Source organism: Thamnophis sirtalis, unplaced genomic scaffold (genome assembly GCF_051295495.1).
Source record: "Thamnophis sirtalis isolate CommonGarterSnake01/CBP01778 unplaced genomic scaffold, rThaSir2_p1.2 scaffold_2, whole genome shotgun sequence".
NCBI lineage: Eukaryota > Metazoa > Chordata > Lepidosauria > Squamata > Natricidae > Thamnophis > Thamnophis sirtalis.
The window spans coordinates 174,023,734-174,041,198 of record NW_028261382.1 but is presented as its reverse complement, the minus strand read 5'-3'; the positions used below and the strand labels follow the sequence as shown (position 1 = coordinate 174,041,198).

The window sequence follows — 17,465 nt, the reverse complement described above, 5'->3', positions numbered from 1 at the left end:
GGATGGAGGAGGGGGTCAGAATACCTATTTATCTACTCACATTTGCATGCTTTCGAACCACTAGGCTGGCAAGAACGGGGGCAAGAATGGGAGTTCACCCGGTCATACAGCGCTTGTGTGTTTCCAGCCAACAAGCCTAGTGTCTTGACTGTTCAGTGATACATGATGTCATGCTGGCCACATGACCATGGATACATCTTTGGACAGCGCTGACTCAATGGTCTCGAAACAGAGATGAGCTCCACTCCCTACTAGCAGAGTAAAAACGACTAGCAGAGGCTTCTTTACTTTTACCGTATCATACAAGATAAACTGGGGAGAAAGGTTGGTGCTAAAACAGAACAACGGGGTACTTTCAAATGATGTAATAAGCTTATTGCTGAGTGAGCGGTATGAACAATAGCTTGCATTCCTATTATTCCTGGAAAAAGATATTCTCTCCTTTCACAAATATTCAAGTTTTGCCACTGTAAAGTCACCTAATGCAAGATCAGATTTTTCTCTGGGCTGAAGCTCATATAGCACATGCCAGTGATGTGCCACGGAAAGCAGGGTTTTTGTGGCACAAAAGTTCATAACAGTGCAATTATTTGACAACATGAATCCGCCCCACCAAATTGTGAACTTCACTCCGCATTCCTTTGTTGTTATTTATATTTAAGGGAGCAGCGCTGAGGATTTACTCACCACGGAAATCATACTTTTGGCAAGTTACTTGTTCTAATCCGTGGAAAGTTAAGTGGACAGGACGAAATGTACCCCACCTGTGTAAACATTAATACTGAGAATTGCAAAGTGTTCCTATTGTAGAAGAAACGAAATCATGGAGAATTCCTGGAGGAGGAAAACCAAACGTTTGGATGGACCATTTAAAACTCATCGTATTTCCCTTTCTCTTAGAGCTACAACTTGCTTGTTCACTCTTTTGTTTCACTATTATTATTTATTTCAGGAGAACATGATAGTTGCTGAAAAGATTAAAATCCTTGGTTTCAAATGAAGTCGAACTAAACAGTCAATTCAGAAGCTTATTTCTTGTAGGCACACATTACATAAGGCATCACTTACTCTGGAATACTTCCTGTAAACCAACTACTGGGCATTTCTTGCAAGCCATCATGAGAAATTGTGGGTGGTGGTCCTCTAGTGTCTGATCATAATGAATCTTTCAATTAAAAAGAGGTTCAAAATGTTGGGTGGGATTAGAGACCACTTGACAGAGGAGGAAACATGAAGTTCCTTTTCAAATTTCACCGCTGATGCTCTGTTTCCATTTTGGTATCATCAAAGTTTTATCAGCACATCACTTATTCTTTGAATCAACACAGCTTTGGATGTCCTTGTTTCACTCTTTTTTTGGCGCTATAAAAACTTCTTTGTCCATTAGAAGAGAAACGCATCCTTGGGAGTTGACCCAGGCAGCCGCAGTGAAGAATCAAACAACGATATCAGCTTCAAGGAGAACCTTTGTAGGAATCCTTTCCTGTCTTGTATCATATACTTGCAGCAGGCATGATCAGTGCAAAGCTGGGGGAGGGGGCAACTGAACGCCCCCAAGAAAAGACAATTGCCTGATGTCAGCCGTGAAGTCTGTTTGACAGTCTTAGTCCAAAATATCCGTTTCAAATGGAACCAGATGATAGTATGACAAGTTGGTGACATAAGCTGTTGGATCATCAGCGTCTTGCAACTCAGAGGTAAATTCACTAACATTTTCAAACCTAAAAATGGACAAAACAAAGAACTGTCTTAGCAGATTTTTTAAAATTATTTTTTCCCTTCTACAACACCTTACAGTCATTACATCAACATTGTTTTGTCATCATACCTGTACATGTATATATTTCGTTTCTATGTTTACACATCTTTACACACATACATACATACATACATACATACATACATACATACATTTAGTGTCACAACCCCTGGTATGCCCCAATTATGGGAGGAAGCTAACTGCTTCCATTCTCTGTCCATCGGCTCGTCACAAGGGACCATCCAGACAGAAAGCCCAATATATTACTGTTGCCTTTTTACATTTGTGTTGTATTTGTGCTGATAAATAAATAAAGGGAGACTAGTATAGATCTATTTCAAGCTATTTAACTCTCATCAGCTAGCCAGCTAGGTTCAAATCCCAGAAAGGGTATGGCTATTTTACTTGAAAGGAAGAGATGCAGCGCAATAAATGGCTCTCATAAAAGCCTTTGCTCTCCACTCTTACCATTCATCAAAGCTAGTTGGTCCTTTGCAGTCACCACCCTCTGAAAACCAAGTTTCGATAACAACTGCCTTGGAATGTTGCTCAAGTGGTTCCATTATTGCGCTATTTTTCAGCCCATATTTCACATGGGTAGTTCACTATTTTTAAGCGGCTCACAAAATGGGCACAAGCCACAATTTTGCAACCTGCAAGGTTCCTTCGAATTACCCAGTTGATGAATCACAATGAAATCTTCCACCCTGAGTACCTGCATTTTAATTTTACAGATCATTATGACAAGGGTTTTAGCTATACATCAGGAGGCTCCATTTTATTACGAACCTGAGTGAAGAATGAAGGGAAGAAGTTAGCTAGAAAGCACTTGGGCAGTGAGTGATCTATCTGAAACCCAGATGTTCCCATTTCTCTCTAAAAGGCTTTTGGCAGCTGCCTTGAAGAGCTTTACGCTTGGCAGGACACAATGATATTTGTAGTTTTTTTTAAAAAAATCTCTTAAAATGAAGATGGCATTTCTTTGACCATTGACTTTTGCAGCACTGAAATACAAATACGGCACTAGAGATGAGGTTTTATTCCAGAGTAAATTTATCCACATACAGAGCTTCTTGTATGGCTTTCAGCTGGGTGCTGGCCAGTGGTGGGTTTCAAAAATGGTTCGAACCTACTCTGTGGGTGTGGCCTCCTTTGTGGGAGTGGCTTGCCGCCCATGTGACCGGATGGGAGTGGCTTGCCGCCCATGTGACCGGATATGAAGATGCCGCCGACACTTGTCAGAACCACCTTAAATTACCTGACACACAGCACTGGCATGCATAAGAATAGGATGTAAACTTGTTTTTTAAAAGGCATCTTTGGTTTGCGTTAAAACAACTTCAACACACGCAATGTTCCGATTGCACCACAAACGCAGTAGTCATCCTTACCTTTCACAGAGGCCCTGAGTTTTATAAATAGGAGCATGATAGTGTAGAATAATCCTATCCAAGGACCAGTGGTGGGTTTCAAAAAAATTTGGAACCTCTTCTGTAGGTGTGGCCTGCTTTCCGGGTCCACTGGTGGAACCTCTGCTAACCGGTTCGGTAGATTTGACGAACCGGTTCTACCGAATAGGTGCAAACTGGTAGGAACCCCCACCTCTGGTGCTGGCACACCTGAAAACCCTCACAGATCCATTGTTAGGCTCCTTACAATTTGCCTACCGAGCAAATACCTCGACAGATGATGCTGTTAATGTGGCTCTGCACTATATCCTACAACATCTTGAAGGAATATATTTTATTTTTCCCTTTATGTACACTGAAAGCATATGCATCAAAGACAAATCCCTTGTGTGTCCAATCACACTTGGTCAATAAAGAATTCTATTCTATTGACAATGGTACATCAGCCATACTAACATCTTGGTTAACTTGTTCTGAATGGATCAAACCTTGCAAATGGCCAGGTTGGTAACACAAACTGGTTGCCAAAAAAGACTGTGGACCTGGACCTGTGGCAGAAGTCCTCCACAACCAGTTTCTCAGGAAACCTTGATATTTTTGAACATAGGTTGTTGTATTTTTATAGAACGGTATTTTAAATATTTTCCAAATAAAAACATGTCAGAGGGAACACAATGGCCAGTAAACTGGTCTCCATTTTAATCATGGACAACTGAGATTTACACCGTAGCAGTGGTGGGATTCAAATAATTTTACGAACCAGGTCTCTGCCCTAATGACCAGCTGGGTAGGCGAGGCTCGGTGGTCATGTGATCATGTGGGCGTGGCCAAGTCAATGTCACTCAGGTCGATGGGCGCTTCGCCTTAGTTGTTACAATGGTAATAAGGGTTAATCGGAGAGGCAGTTTCTGTAAGCAGGGCAATAAATATTAGGCTAGAAACAACACCAGAATGTTTCCTTCCTGCCTTCCTTACAGGATTAGCCTTGTAAAAGTGGAAAAAAACAAAAGGAGATTTTCTTCCAACAACCGGTTCTCCGAACTGCTTAGGAAGTTACCAACTGGTTCTCCCGAATAGGTGCGAACTGGCTGAATCCCACCACTGCACCGTAGATAAAAAGGATATAAATTTGGGTGCTCTGGCCCCAAACTCTTTTTTTTAATGCTTTCCATAAGATTCATGATTTATGTATTTTAGAATAGGTTGTTTACTGTATAATGGTTCATCTGCACATTTTCTGACTCGCAATGTTTACCAAGGGCTGATCATAACCTGAATTTTTATGCACAAGGGGATCATTTCAAACTATCATAACTGCAGCCACAATACCTGTACAGAGAAAGGCACCAAGGGGGAGAGACTGCCACCTGCTGAATTAAAAATATCTCCTTTTTGAAGGACTCGTATTGAGTTTATCTGCTTCCTCTTTAATCAAAAACCAAATCACTATCCTTTCACAAGATTTGAAAGTCCATCTATGTGGAGCAACGTAGTCAGTATGTTATTCAATCCTGTCTTTAGAGTAAATGCACAGAAGTAGAAATGGCACTATTATAGTTTGGGATATGTAAAATGGTTGAACAAATTGATACAGGATTGGTTAAAATAACAACACACGGACACACACACACACACACACACACACACACACACAAACAGATTCGTGAGCCTAGTACTATCCATATAACATACCTAACATAATGTTGATCCTTAGTAACATTTTTTTGTGATTAGTATTTTTTCTTATTCTGCCAAGGTTCAAGGTTCATTTTATTTATATGCCGCCCTATTCCCAGCGGGACTCAGGGCGGCGCAAAGCCCAAAGGAGGGGAAAGGAAACACAAAAACTACAACAAAAAGTACAGGGCATTTAAAAACAACCAACAGCCACATGATTCGAGAGGGGAAGGGAACTCATTGACCCCAGGCCTGCCGCCACAGCCAGGTTTCGGAAGGCCTGGGGAGAGGTGAGGGTCCGAATCTCTGCAGGGAGCTCATTCCAAAGGGCCGGAGCCGCCACAGAGAAGGCCCTCCCCCGGGTAGTAGCCAGATGACATTGGCCGGTAGACGGAACCCGGAGGAGGCCTAATCTGTGTGATCTAATGGGTCTTTGGGAGGTAATTGGCAGCAGGCGGTCTCTCAAGTACCCAGGTCCAATACCATGAAGGGCTTTATAAGTGACGACTAGCACCTTGAAGCGTATCCGGAGACCAATCGGTAACCAGTGCAGCTCGCGGAGGATAGGTGTAACGTGGGTGTACCGAGGTGCACCCACAATAGCTCGCGCGGCTGCATTCTGGACGAGCTGAAGTCTCCGAATACTCTTCAAGGGCTGCCCTGCCATCCTGTTCAAGACTCAGTTTTGTACACGCAACGTGGGGGAGAAAAAAAAAGAGGAGGTGGTTTTATACTACAGGTGAGGATGTGTATCCAGGGATCACAATTACTTACAAGTGTTCTGCTGCATCGGCGTCCAAGTGTCTTTCTTTGCCATTTGGTATACTGTGGTCGATCACGATCGTTTCAGTATTAGCTAAACAAAATCCATTCGAACGCATGATTTCTGAAGAAAAAGCGAAAGATTAAAAACCTGTACCATATTTCTGAAAGGTGCATGCTTAAAGGTAAGTAGAGCATCCTATTTAGCAATAGCAATAGCAGTTAGACTTCTATACCGCTTCATAGGGCTTTCAGCCCTCTCTAAGCGGTTTACAGAGTCAGCATATCGCCCCCACAGTCTGGGTCCTCATTTCACCCACCTCGGACCAACCTTTATCAGGCTTGGAGAGTGGCCAGGCTGATATCAGACACCACAATACTTGGCAAGAATGCAGGAATGAACTAATTGTCTCCTGCAAACTCCACTCCCCTTTCGCTCCTCTTTTATTCCCTATGGGAGGGGCCATTCACCGTCCACTTGTGGCTTTACTCCGAGTCTATCTTTGTTCCTTAGCTGTTCATCTGGTGACTCTGTGCATGCACACACTGGGAACAGGCTCCAGCTGTTCATCTGCCTCACGGATGTCTGACTTCGAGGCAGCTGATAACTGTCAGACGGCCTTGGCCCCCTCTCTGCCTTGTCAGGGCCTCCCCCAAAGTCTAGGACTGGCCCATGTTCCTCCTCAACCTCCTCACTGTCCGAATCTACTGTGCCACTAGAGGGCCACAACAACTTGTGTGTATGCTTTAAATAGTACACAAAGCATGCCATGAATAGTTATAATGAATATATTTATATTTTATCCTTTCTGTTCTGCCATAACCAAGAACACATTACTTTCTTTTATGCAGACCTAAAACACTGTTCAATATTACGTTTCAGCTCACAAAATGCCTCAGATTAAGCCAGCCTTCCCAACCTAGTAACTCTTCAAATAGGAGGAATTTATTTCTTAGAAATCACAAAAATGGTCACAACGGCTAAGAATTCTAGATGTTGAACTCAACATATTACAACTGGAGGCCCCCCAAGTCAGGAATGTTGCATTAGGCTGGCTGTGTGCGATCCTTTTGTTGACAGTACACAATTATTCAGTTCACTTCCAACTCTTCATAACCCAAAAGACATTACTTCTCAAAAGATTGTTGGGAACTGCTTACGTTTTCTTTTTATTTGTTTTATAGAGACTTGAAAGAAAGTGTCACAAGGGGGGACAGAGGGTCAAGAAGAATAAAAGAGCAGAAAAGTAACAGAAAAGAGATTTGCGAGCTGTATAAAACTTGAGTGAGAGTTAACATTAGACTGGTACCCATGTAAAGGTGACTTTTAAAATCAATTTAGCACTTCAAAACCATTCTGAAAACCCAATCAATATTCAGTAGTAAAACAAGGCAGCCAATAGGATAAACATCAGCGCCCGGATAAATAATTAATGGGAATTTATGTGTAACCTGAGAAAGCCTGCCTGTATTGTAATGAATAAAGCTTTATGTTAAGAGAAATCCAGCCTTAGGATGTGGTAGAAGTGTATATGCACAATTATAATCTATAAATAGTTTCCAGGGTAAATTAAATTCAGGACTGGATTATTAGCTGCTTTTACGAGTGCTTGCAAGCACATGCTTGTGTCATTAGAGATCAAACTTAGCCATCTTCTCTTCTATCAGCCCCTTCTTCAATTGTCTTAGATTTTCCAAACACTGGTGTCTTGCAAGATTTTATATTGTTTGGCTGGCATTTCAGAAACTCCTACAGCTTTGCTACTAAGAACATTTTCTAGAGAGCATTGGTCTTTACTTTCACAAACATCTGGCTGTAATTCTGCGAACAAACCTTTGTGTGGGTACATAGCAGTGGTGGGATTCAAATAATTTAACAACCGGTTCTCTGCCCTAAATGGTTTATTCCAAAAACCAGTTCGCCTAACTGCTCAGAAAGTTAACAACTGCTTCTCCCGAAGTGGTGCGAACCGGCTGAATCCCACCACTGGTACGTAGATGTATCCCCTTGTCTCTTCTTGTTCTTTTTTGGAACTGAGCAATGAGGTAGGCATGTTTTTCTATGTTTGAGTTGCCTTATGGGTGCAACCCAGGGGTGGGTTTCAATAGCAATAGCAGTAGACTTATATACCGCTTCATAGGCCTTTCTAAGCGGTTTACTCTCTGTAAAGAGAGTCAGCATATTGCCCCCAACAATCTGGGTCCTCATTTTACCCACCTCGGAAGGATGGAAGGCTGAGTCAACCCTGAGCCGGTGAGATTTGAACCGCTGACCTGCTGATCTAGCAGTAGCCTGTAGTGCTGCATTTAACCACTGCGCCACTGCGCACCTTGGCCACCTTGGGTTTCAGGCGGTTCGCGGCGGTCCCCGCGAACCGGTTGGTCGGCGAACCCGGAAGTAAGTAACTTCCAGGAACGCCGAAGGATCCACCCGCCCGCCCGCATTTCTTACCCGGTTTTGATGAGTTCTGCGCTTCCACGCATGCGCAGAATGCATACAGCGCCTGCGCGATCCTCCAGGAGCAGCTGGAGCATCGCACAGGCGCTAATACGCATGTGTGCACTGCGCGCGTGCACAAGGTTGAAACGGGGCGAGAAACCCACCCCTGGTGCAACCCTACAGATAATGAATTCTATGGGCATTTATTCCCAAGACGAATGAATTCTATGGGCATTTATTCCTATTCCTAAGAACTCAAGTGTAAAACTGCAGCCTAAGTGTGAATATAGATTGATTTGACCTCACTCAGGGAAGGATTTACCCAAGGAAAGATCTGAATCAGATTTCACCTGTACAAAACTGTCAATTTCTTCAAACTGGGAGACCGAACAATAACAAAATGTAACATTGGCTCGGCTTGCAAGATGTTGATATGTATAGTTTCTTTTCTTACATTTTAACAACCGGTATCAATAATTAAGGCTGTAATGCAGGGGTGTCAAACACGAAGCCCACGGGCCGCATCCAGCCCGCGATGTGGTCCGATCCAGCCTGCAGAGCCATCCTGGAAAATGTAAGGGGCTGGCCCATGTTCATTTTGGCCCGGTCTACCCAATGTGAAGAAGATGTCAGTGTTCCAAGTATCATGTAAAATTAAATCAGAGTCCAAGGCAAAAGAATCCTTCAAGTTTCAATTTAACAAAGCAGACATCTTAGCACATCTGTGGGATTCTGATGTCATTTCCAGAATTGGGATTAACACAGATGTGCCTAAGATGTCTGCTTTATTAAATTGGAACTTTAAGGATCGTTTTGCCTTGGACTCTGATTTAATTCTACACGATACTTGGAACGCTGACAGAAGAAACATCGGGACGGGGTTCCTTCTGCCCAGTCTACCCAGTGCAAAGAGGAAACATGCCAGAGTTTGGGGAGTGGTGTCAAGATGGCCACACCCACCTGGTCAGCCATGCCCAGTGAGTGTCATCAAGTTGGCCTTTCCTACCCAGTTGGCCACACACCCAGTCGGCCAACACCACCCCCAAGGTCAACCACAGCCCTGATACAGCCCTCAATGAAATTGAGTTGATACCCCTGCTGTAGTGGCAAAAGAATGTTCAGAGAGGGAACAAGCTTAAAGTGAGTAACTATAGTTGGTTCTCCTAATGAATATTTCGAAGTCTATTCTGGGCATTCTCATCCTTCTTTTTTATGCAGATCACAACCTTGCCATCAAAACCTTTGGCAGACAAAAATGTAATCCAGCAGTTACCATTGCAATACCTGATGCACAAGGAACATCCCACTAATAATGTCCATAGGAACCTGTTGTGGTCCAACAGGAGCCGTTGGAGCTGCCACCAGACTCTGACAGCGAGGGGGCCTATGAGTCGGCTCTGGAGGAAGTGGAGGACCCCGACTCTGAGCAGGGCACAGAGAGGCTGGTTGGCCACCAGGAGGCGCCTGAGCCTTGGACCAGTGGGGAGGAGACAAGGGAGTGTGATCCGGACGTCATGCATTGGAGCAGTGGGGAGGAGACAAGGGAGTTGGTCCTGGATGCCCGGCAACGAAGAGCTAATAGGCGTAAGGAACAGTTGCGCAGTTACAGGAGGTAATTGCACTCCGCTGGTGGTAATTAGGCTCCTCTCAAGACTATAAAAGGAATGATTGTGCACACGCCCCTTTTGCAGGAGTCAACGTATTCACTGGAGCTGGAGAACTCTTTGGGCTAGCTTGGCGGGCTGGATTGCTGCCTAAATTAGTCTGTGCTGGATTGTTGCCAACGTCTTGTCTGTGCTGGATTGCTGCCAAGGTCTCATCTGTGTCAATAAATCCTTGCAGTATCATTGTCTCGGCGTGCTTTGGTGTAGGACGAGGGAGGACAGAACAGGAACCCAAAATGAAATGCAAATTGATTTTAGGGGGAAAGGGGCAATGTAAGCATGAAAACAGTTAAATTTTCTGAGCTCATCAAAACCTCATGGGACTGAATATAAAACAACACCATGAAGTTATTCTATACCCCACCAGTTCATACTGAGTTTGTACTGAGACGAATCACAATTCCTAATGCGTTATCTCATGCAGCTTAAAGCAAACCACTTCAGCCTTACCAGATATTTTAACTGGACTCTGGAAACTGGGTTGGATTTTATGGACGTTGTCGTTTTTTAACACTTGGTCTAAAGGAGACCTTTCAAAAAAGGTCAGGACAACTTCAGATCTGGAATACTGAAATAAAATTAACAGAGACAATTATAATCATGGGAGGAGGTAAAATAACATTTGAGGCATATTTTATCGGCCAAACTAGAAGCCCTTTGTTCAATCCTTACCACTTGCAGATAGGACCAAGAAAGATTTCTGCCTGAAACTCTACAGGTTGCAGACAAATTTCCGAAGATGCCCTCTATACTAGCTGGGAACGCTGCAAGTTCTAGTTCCAGCAAATGTAAAGATTGTGGAAATTTAAAGCCCTACATGGCTTAGGACCAGCCTATCTGCGAGACCGCCTACTGCCACACACCTCCCAACGGCCGATAAGATCCCACAGGGTGGGCCTCCCTTCGGATGCCGTCAGCCAGACAGTGTCGGCTGGCGGGCCCCCGGAGGAGAGCCTTCTCTGTGGCTGCTCCGACTCTTTGGAATCAGCTACCCCCAGAGATCCAGACCTTACCCACTCTCATGGCCTTCAGAAAAGCTATTAAAACCTGGCTATTCCGGCAGGCCTGGGGCTGTTGACCTCGTGACCCGTCAAAACCGCGGTAGAATAAAGCGCGCCCGACGAAAGCGCGTACGTGACGTCATCAGCAGCGCGATGAAAAAATTAAAAATAAATTAAAATTAAATTAAAATAAAATTAAAGCAAGCCGATTCACATAAAGGTAAGGGTTAGGGTTAGGGTTAGGGTTAGGTTAAGGGTTAGGGTTAGGTTTAGAGTTACGTTAAGCGTTAGAGTTAGGTTTAGCGTTAGGTTAAGGGTTAGGTTTAGGGTTAGGTTAAGGGTTAGGTTTAGGGTTAGGTTTGGGGGGGTTAGGGCAATGTTTTCGTCGCGCTGTGATGATGTCACGTACGCGCTTTCGTCGAGCGCGCTTTATTCTACCGCGGTTTTGTGGTGGAACCGTTGACCTTAGTGTTAAGGTCCAGCCCCGATTAGAACGTACGTGTGTTGCGAATTTTAAACTATTTTTTATTTTTTGCTTTTCTTCTTTTTTCTTTTTTCTTCTTTGTTGTAAGCCTCCCGGAGTCCTCCGGGATTGGGCGGCCTATAAATTTAATAAATGAAAATGAAATGAAATTTGAAGTGAGTAATGAGCTTGACAGAAAGTAGACCATCTAGAGATCTGCGTACTGTACCGTAACAGCTGCACTGTTCTGCTAAAATTCGGCTGCTTGACTTCGATGGAAATGGCTTCTTGTTCTCCTATTACAGGGGTGTCAAACTCGATCGTGTCACGTGACGCATCGTGATGTATTCACAATGTTTTTTTGCCTTTGCGGAGCTGGGGTGGGCGTATCCGACATGCGATGTGTCTGGCCCGCGGGCCGCCAGTTTTGACCCAGGACTCTTATTACATCTAGAAATGGGGCGTCTATCTGTTTTACAGGGCTGTAAAACCCTGTAAAGCCGAGGTGGCACAGTGGATAGAGTGCTGTACTACTCAGCAGGGGTCTCCTATAGCCCAAAAGGCCCATCTTAAGATTTACACTACGATTTTAGTGTTAAGTCTGTAATCTAGGCTAAAATGCAGCCACTTGTGGCTCTCTTCCAACCATAATTCTTAACTTCGTGGACATTTTAACATTTCTTCACTGGTTTTTCACGTTTCCCTGGCAGTGGTGGATTCTGGATTTTTTTCCAACTGGTGGGGTTGGAACGGCCCTGGAGTCACACACATGCACCATGTGCCTGCATTGTAGCATCAAATGATGCTTCCACAAGCCTCCGCAACGCTCCAGCTGCTCGGCGGAGCGTCGTGCAGGTGCCACACGCACCATGCGCGTGCTCAGAAGCGCCAAAAGCATAAAGCGCAGGTAAGGAGTGCAGGCGGGTGGGTGGGCCCTCCGGAGCACCGTACCGGAACGGTACCCGATACTCCGGGCAGGATCCGGTACGCCCGTACCGGGGCGTACCGCCTGCAACCCACCACTCCTCCCAGGTAATCAAAATCAAACAATTGAACAAAATCAACATTGCCTAAACTTTCCCTGAAATTTATCATTCCTCTCACTTACCTTCCAAGGCATATTTATAATATTCTTTAGGAGCTTCTCCACCTCGTTCAGCCTGGCTTCGATGTCATGAGACTCTTTAATCGTAATTAAGCCTAAAAAGAAAAGAAGAAGAAGAAAATCTTTAAGGACGTATTCTGAGGGAAAGCTACATTTTATTTCTGGACTGTACACTTTTCAACCTGTAGTCTACGTTCTCAATACGTGGAATGTACGGTGTGTTCTTTTTTAAATTGTATCTCGTTACTTTTTTAACTTTTATTTTTATCTTTCTCTAAGCCACCCAGAGTCCTATGGAATTGGGCGGCATACAAATTTATTAAATTGCAAATTGCAATTGCAGTGCCACAGAGCAATCTCGTTATTTTATCTTCTGACAAATAAATATTTTATGATTGGTTATAGCCTCCTTAATCCTTTTTGCCCATCATAGTCCTGTCCCCCTCCTCTCATTGTGTAGTCTAGAAAGGCTGTCAAACTTTGGGGGTGCCAGGGACCAGTTCCATGGAGAGATATTTCTGTGGACTGGAGGGAGCGTGGTTTCATGTGCTGCCTGCATCCTGCGGATGGCGCTTTCCTTGTTTACATGGCCCAGTTTCTGGCATGCCACCGACTGGTGCCGGTCAATGGACTGGGGGTTGGGAAACCCCGGTTTACTCTATTGTATAAATCAGTGGTGGGATTCAGCTGGTTCGCACCTATTCGGGAGACTGGTTGTTAACTTTCTAAGCAGTTGGAAAAACCAGTTGTTGGAAGAAATCTTATTTCCCCCCCCCCCACACACACACACTTTATAGGGCTAATCCTGTAAGGAAGACAGGAAGGAAGGAAGGAAACACAAATAGTACATCTGTGGTTAAAGGTTAAATCAGTGGTGGAATTCAGCCGGTTCGCACCTATCTGGAAGGAATCGGTTGGTAACTTTCTAAGTAGTTCAGAGAACCGGTTGTTGGAAGAAATCTTTGGTTTTTTCCCCACTTTACAGGGCTAATCCTGTAAGGAAGGCAGGAAGGAAACATTCTGGTGTTGTTTCTAGCCTCATCTTTATTGCCCTGCTTACAGAAACTGCCCCTCTGGTTAACCCTTATGACATTGTAACAGCTAAGGCGAAGCGCCCATCGACCTGAGTGATGCGGAGTTGGCCACGCCCACACAGTCACATGATCACTGAGCCACTCCTACCCAGCTGGTCATTAGGGCAGAGAACCGGTTGTTAAATTATTTGAATCCCCACCACTGGTATAAATTTCCAACTTTAGAAAATCTCTCGACATGAGGTTTTTCCACTGCAATTTGGTCAGTATCCAATAGAGGGAGCCATACCTCCACACATTGCTACTTCTAAAATCTATGGAACCTCTCTGTATAGAATTCTGCTAACTTCAGCTATTTTGCCCAATTACATGTCCTCCCATGTCTGGATAAATTTCACAAATGGAGAGACCTAAACTAATAGACCATTTTTTAGTTAAGTGCCTCCCGTCTGCATTCAGCAGAGAAGCAACCATCTAGCAACACAAGATATATTTTGAAGACTGGCCTTTCAATAATATATATATATATTCATCAGCTAGCCACACCCTTACTGATGAGAGAGCTAAATAGAGATGGGAGCTAAATAGCTTGAAATAGATCTATACTAGTCTCCCTTTATTTATTTATCAGCACAAATAAAAAACACAAATATAACAAAGGCAACAGTAAAAAAAAACCATATTGGGTTTCTGTCGTGATGGACTCTTGTGACGAGCCGATTGACAGATGATGGAAGCAGTTAGCTTCCTCCCATAATTGGGGCTTACCAGGGATTGTGACTCTCTCTCTCTCTCTCCCCCCCCCTCCCTCTCTCTCTCTCTCTCTCTCTCTATCTATCTATCTATCTATCTATCTATCATCTATCTATCATCTATATATATATATATATCAAGGAAAAAGGGAGATATGAGGAAAGGATGATGCTGCATAGAGAAGCCTAATTGTTCAGCAAATATCAGGTAGTATTTTATCTCTTTTCACAATACAAGCAAAAGCGTAGGGGACTTTATGCTAAGGAGAGGCGTTTAATCCCAAAGTACTTTCTTACAGTTTGAAACAGCACAGTCAAAACACAGTCTATATCAGAGATCAATCCAACACAAATTTTCCACTTAGCCAAATTGCCCAATTCATTTAGGTCTTCGTGGGTTGACTTTGGCTTGAGCCACATGTAGATGCTTGAGATAGTGGTGGAAACATGAAGCATTTCTCATTAAAACACCCGTCCCACTTGCTATCAACTCCAGCCAGAGGTGGGTTCCTACCAGTTCGCACCTATTCGGTAGAACCGGTTCGTCAAATCTACCGAACCGGTTAGAAGAGGTTCCACCAGTGGACCCGGAAAGCAGGCCACACCTACAGAAGAGGTTCCAAATTTTTTTGAAACCCACCACTGGTCCTTGGATATGATTATTCTACACTATCATGCTCCTATTTATAAAACTCAGTGCCTCTGTGAAAAGTAAGGATGACTACTGCGTTTGTGGCGCAATCAGAACATTCCGTGTGTTGAAGTTGTTTTAACGCAAACCAAAGATGCCTTTTAAAAAACAAGTTGACATCATATTCTGTCCCCATCTGTGCATAAGCATGAGGGCAGCCTAGCTTTAAAAGAGAAAAGTCCAGAAATCCCCCAAAATGCTTTCATTGAAATTTGGCAGCAACCCCCCCCCCCCCCACACACACACCAAATAGGTGTCATGCTTGCTCATGACTTTTCCTTATTTTACTTTAAAACCTCACCCTCCAATTGCCTCCAAATTCCTTTTTTTTCCCCCTTGGAAAGAAAGAGAAGCAAGCAACTAAGGACACAGGCTGTGGAAAAAACTGTTATTAATTTTTCAAGATGCTATTGGATTTGATATTCCCTAAAATTGGGTTTTATTTTTATTTTTACAAATATTTGTTAAATTCATGTTTGTAACTTTATTCACTAAATGTTTACAAGCATACAGTGCATACCCACTGGGATTTATGCCACGACCTTTGGGCCAAGCAGCTATGGAGCGCATTCTGAAACTAACCACAGGTTATTCTGAAATATATTAGTATGATCGCTGACACACAATATGGAAATGAGGGCTATTTCCTCTCTCTTTAAACACCATCTGAAAAATCAGTGCATCCTGTCACTTACTCATAGTTTGACAAACATCTGTTTCTCTACACACTGAGTATGCTTCTTCTTAAAAGGGGTTTCAACGAAGTTCCATTTATCTCCCTGCTATGCAAAACCAGATGGATTTTTGGGGGGAATTGTGATGATTGCATCTGTGTTCAGTGTTTTGAGTAGAATTTTGATGTAATGTTGTCCTGACTTGAGAAACAGCAAAGAGCAGTAGCATTTAGACTTATATACCGCTTCACAGTGCTTTACAGTGTAGGAAGTTATCACCCAGCCCTCCCCCGGAAAAATGAAATATCCTAGGCAATATTGAAAAGGCAGAATATTTCTCTGGATGTGAAAAGAAAGAAACATGTTTTAAAAGACAGAATAGCTGCCTGTAGCTTCCTGGCCATCCACAGTTTGTCAATGAGCCATTAAGAAGGCCAAGCTAGTCCACTTTACATAATAAAGACTTCTCCACTGCAGCTCCAGGGGGATGGGAGTAAAAGCATGATAATATTGGCCCTTTACTCAACTGACCACATGGCATCTGAGAACTCAACCAAACCTGGATTCAAAACGTAGCCCAGAGAGTTGCCCCTGCATGGCCCCATGGGAGTCTGACAACCAATCAGAATACATGTCTTACACAGGAACAGGAAACAGAGAGGTGGGACTGAACAGGTTATAAAAAGCCTAGCAAGCCCCTCCCTCAGCCCTTCTCTTCTTCTCCACCAACACTGAAGCATGTGATCCCCTTTTCTGTTCAGGAACTCAAGCCACGTGGTCCTGTCCACCATTAAAACCACCTTTCCAAGCAGCCTCCATGTCTCCAGTGTCTTTTCCCCCACTTGGAACTGAACCCAGAAGGACATTTCTTTCATCAACAGCCCTAAGCGGCATACAAAGTGTTTCCCAAACTTGGCAACTTTAAGACTTGTGGACTTCAACTCCCAGAATTCTCCAGCTAGCTCTTCTGGCTGGAGAACTCTGGGAGTTGAAGTCCACAAGTCTTAAAGTTGCCAAGTTTGGGAAACACTGCTTTAAGCTAAGGCAGGGGTGTCAAACTCAATTTCATTGAGGGCCGCATCAGGGTTGTGTTTGATCTTGGGGGTTTGGGGGGGGCATGGCGAGGGGGGGCAGCTTAACAGCACTCCTGTTGGGGGCACCTGTGGTGGCCCAGACAGGGCTGGAGGGATTCATTGTCTCCGGTGGAGGAAGGTAAGACCAGAGAGAGCGCTAAACCCTTCTTTTTCCTTCCCTCTTCCTTCCTTCCTTCCTTCCTTCCTTCCTTCCTTCCTTCCTTCCTTCCTTTCCTTCTTTTTCCTTTGTCTTTCCTTTTTCTCTTTCTTCTTTCCTGTCCCTTCTTGGATGCTCAAGTGCAAAAGGGGAAAACATTTCTCCTTTGGTTTGTTTCGCTAGCCCTCTGCCAGCGAAAATGGAGCTGGGGGGGGGGGCAAGAACAGCCTCCTTGGGCCCCATTTCCGGCGTGGATGGCCTCCTGCAGCCCTCTGCCAGCAAAAACTGAGCCTGGAGATTCATAGCAATAGCAATAGCAGATTTTTATACACCGCTTCATAGGGCTTTCAGCCCTCTCTAAGCGGTTTACAGAGTCAGCATATTGCCCCCAACAATCTGGGTCCTCATTTTACCCACCTCGGAAGGATGGAAGGCTGAGTCAACCCTGAGCCGGTGAGATTTGAACCGCTGAACTGCTGATCTAGCAGTCAGCTGAAATGGCCTGCAGTACTGCACTCTACCCACTGCGCCACCATGTTTCCTCCCCCACCTCCGAGTTCCATTTTCACTGGCAGAGTCCTGCGGGCTGTTCCTTTGCCCACGGGCCAGATCTAACCATCCTGCAGGCTGGATCCATCCCACAGCCCTTGAGTTTGACACCCCTGTTCTAAGCAAATGCATAACTGGGCAACAAAGTGTCTTTCATTGTTTGGGGAATAACAATAAGAAGTCTATATTTATATAACATTAGCCATGCAAAAGAATGGGGGGGGGGAAAGCATTTCCTCTCCATTCAGGCAAACA

General features: G+C 44.2%; 1 protein-coding gene across 1 annotated transcript in view; it reads right to left on the bottom strand.

Moving 5' to 3' along the window:
• Positions 1–923: 923 nt before the first annotated feature.
• PXDC1 (PX domain containing 1) overlaps positions 924–17,465 on the bottom strand; it is a 29,167-nt gene continuing 12,625 nt past the window's right edge. Inside the window, exons 2-5 of the mRNA XM_087707521.1 lie at positions 12,284–12,375; positions 10,162–10,279; positions 5,620–5,731; positions 924–1,721 (exon numbers count right to left, since the gene is read on the bottom strand). Of these exons, the coding sequence (XP_087563647.1) occupies positions 1,604–1,721; positions 5,620–5,731; positions 10,162–10,279; positions 12,284–12,375 (440 nt within the window). The 3' untranslated portion in view covers positions 924–1,603. The remainder of the gene's footprint in view (positions 1,722–5,619; positions 5,732–10,161; positions 10,280–12,283; positions 12,376–17,465) is intronic.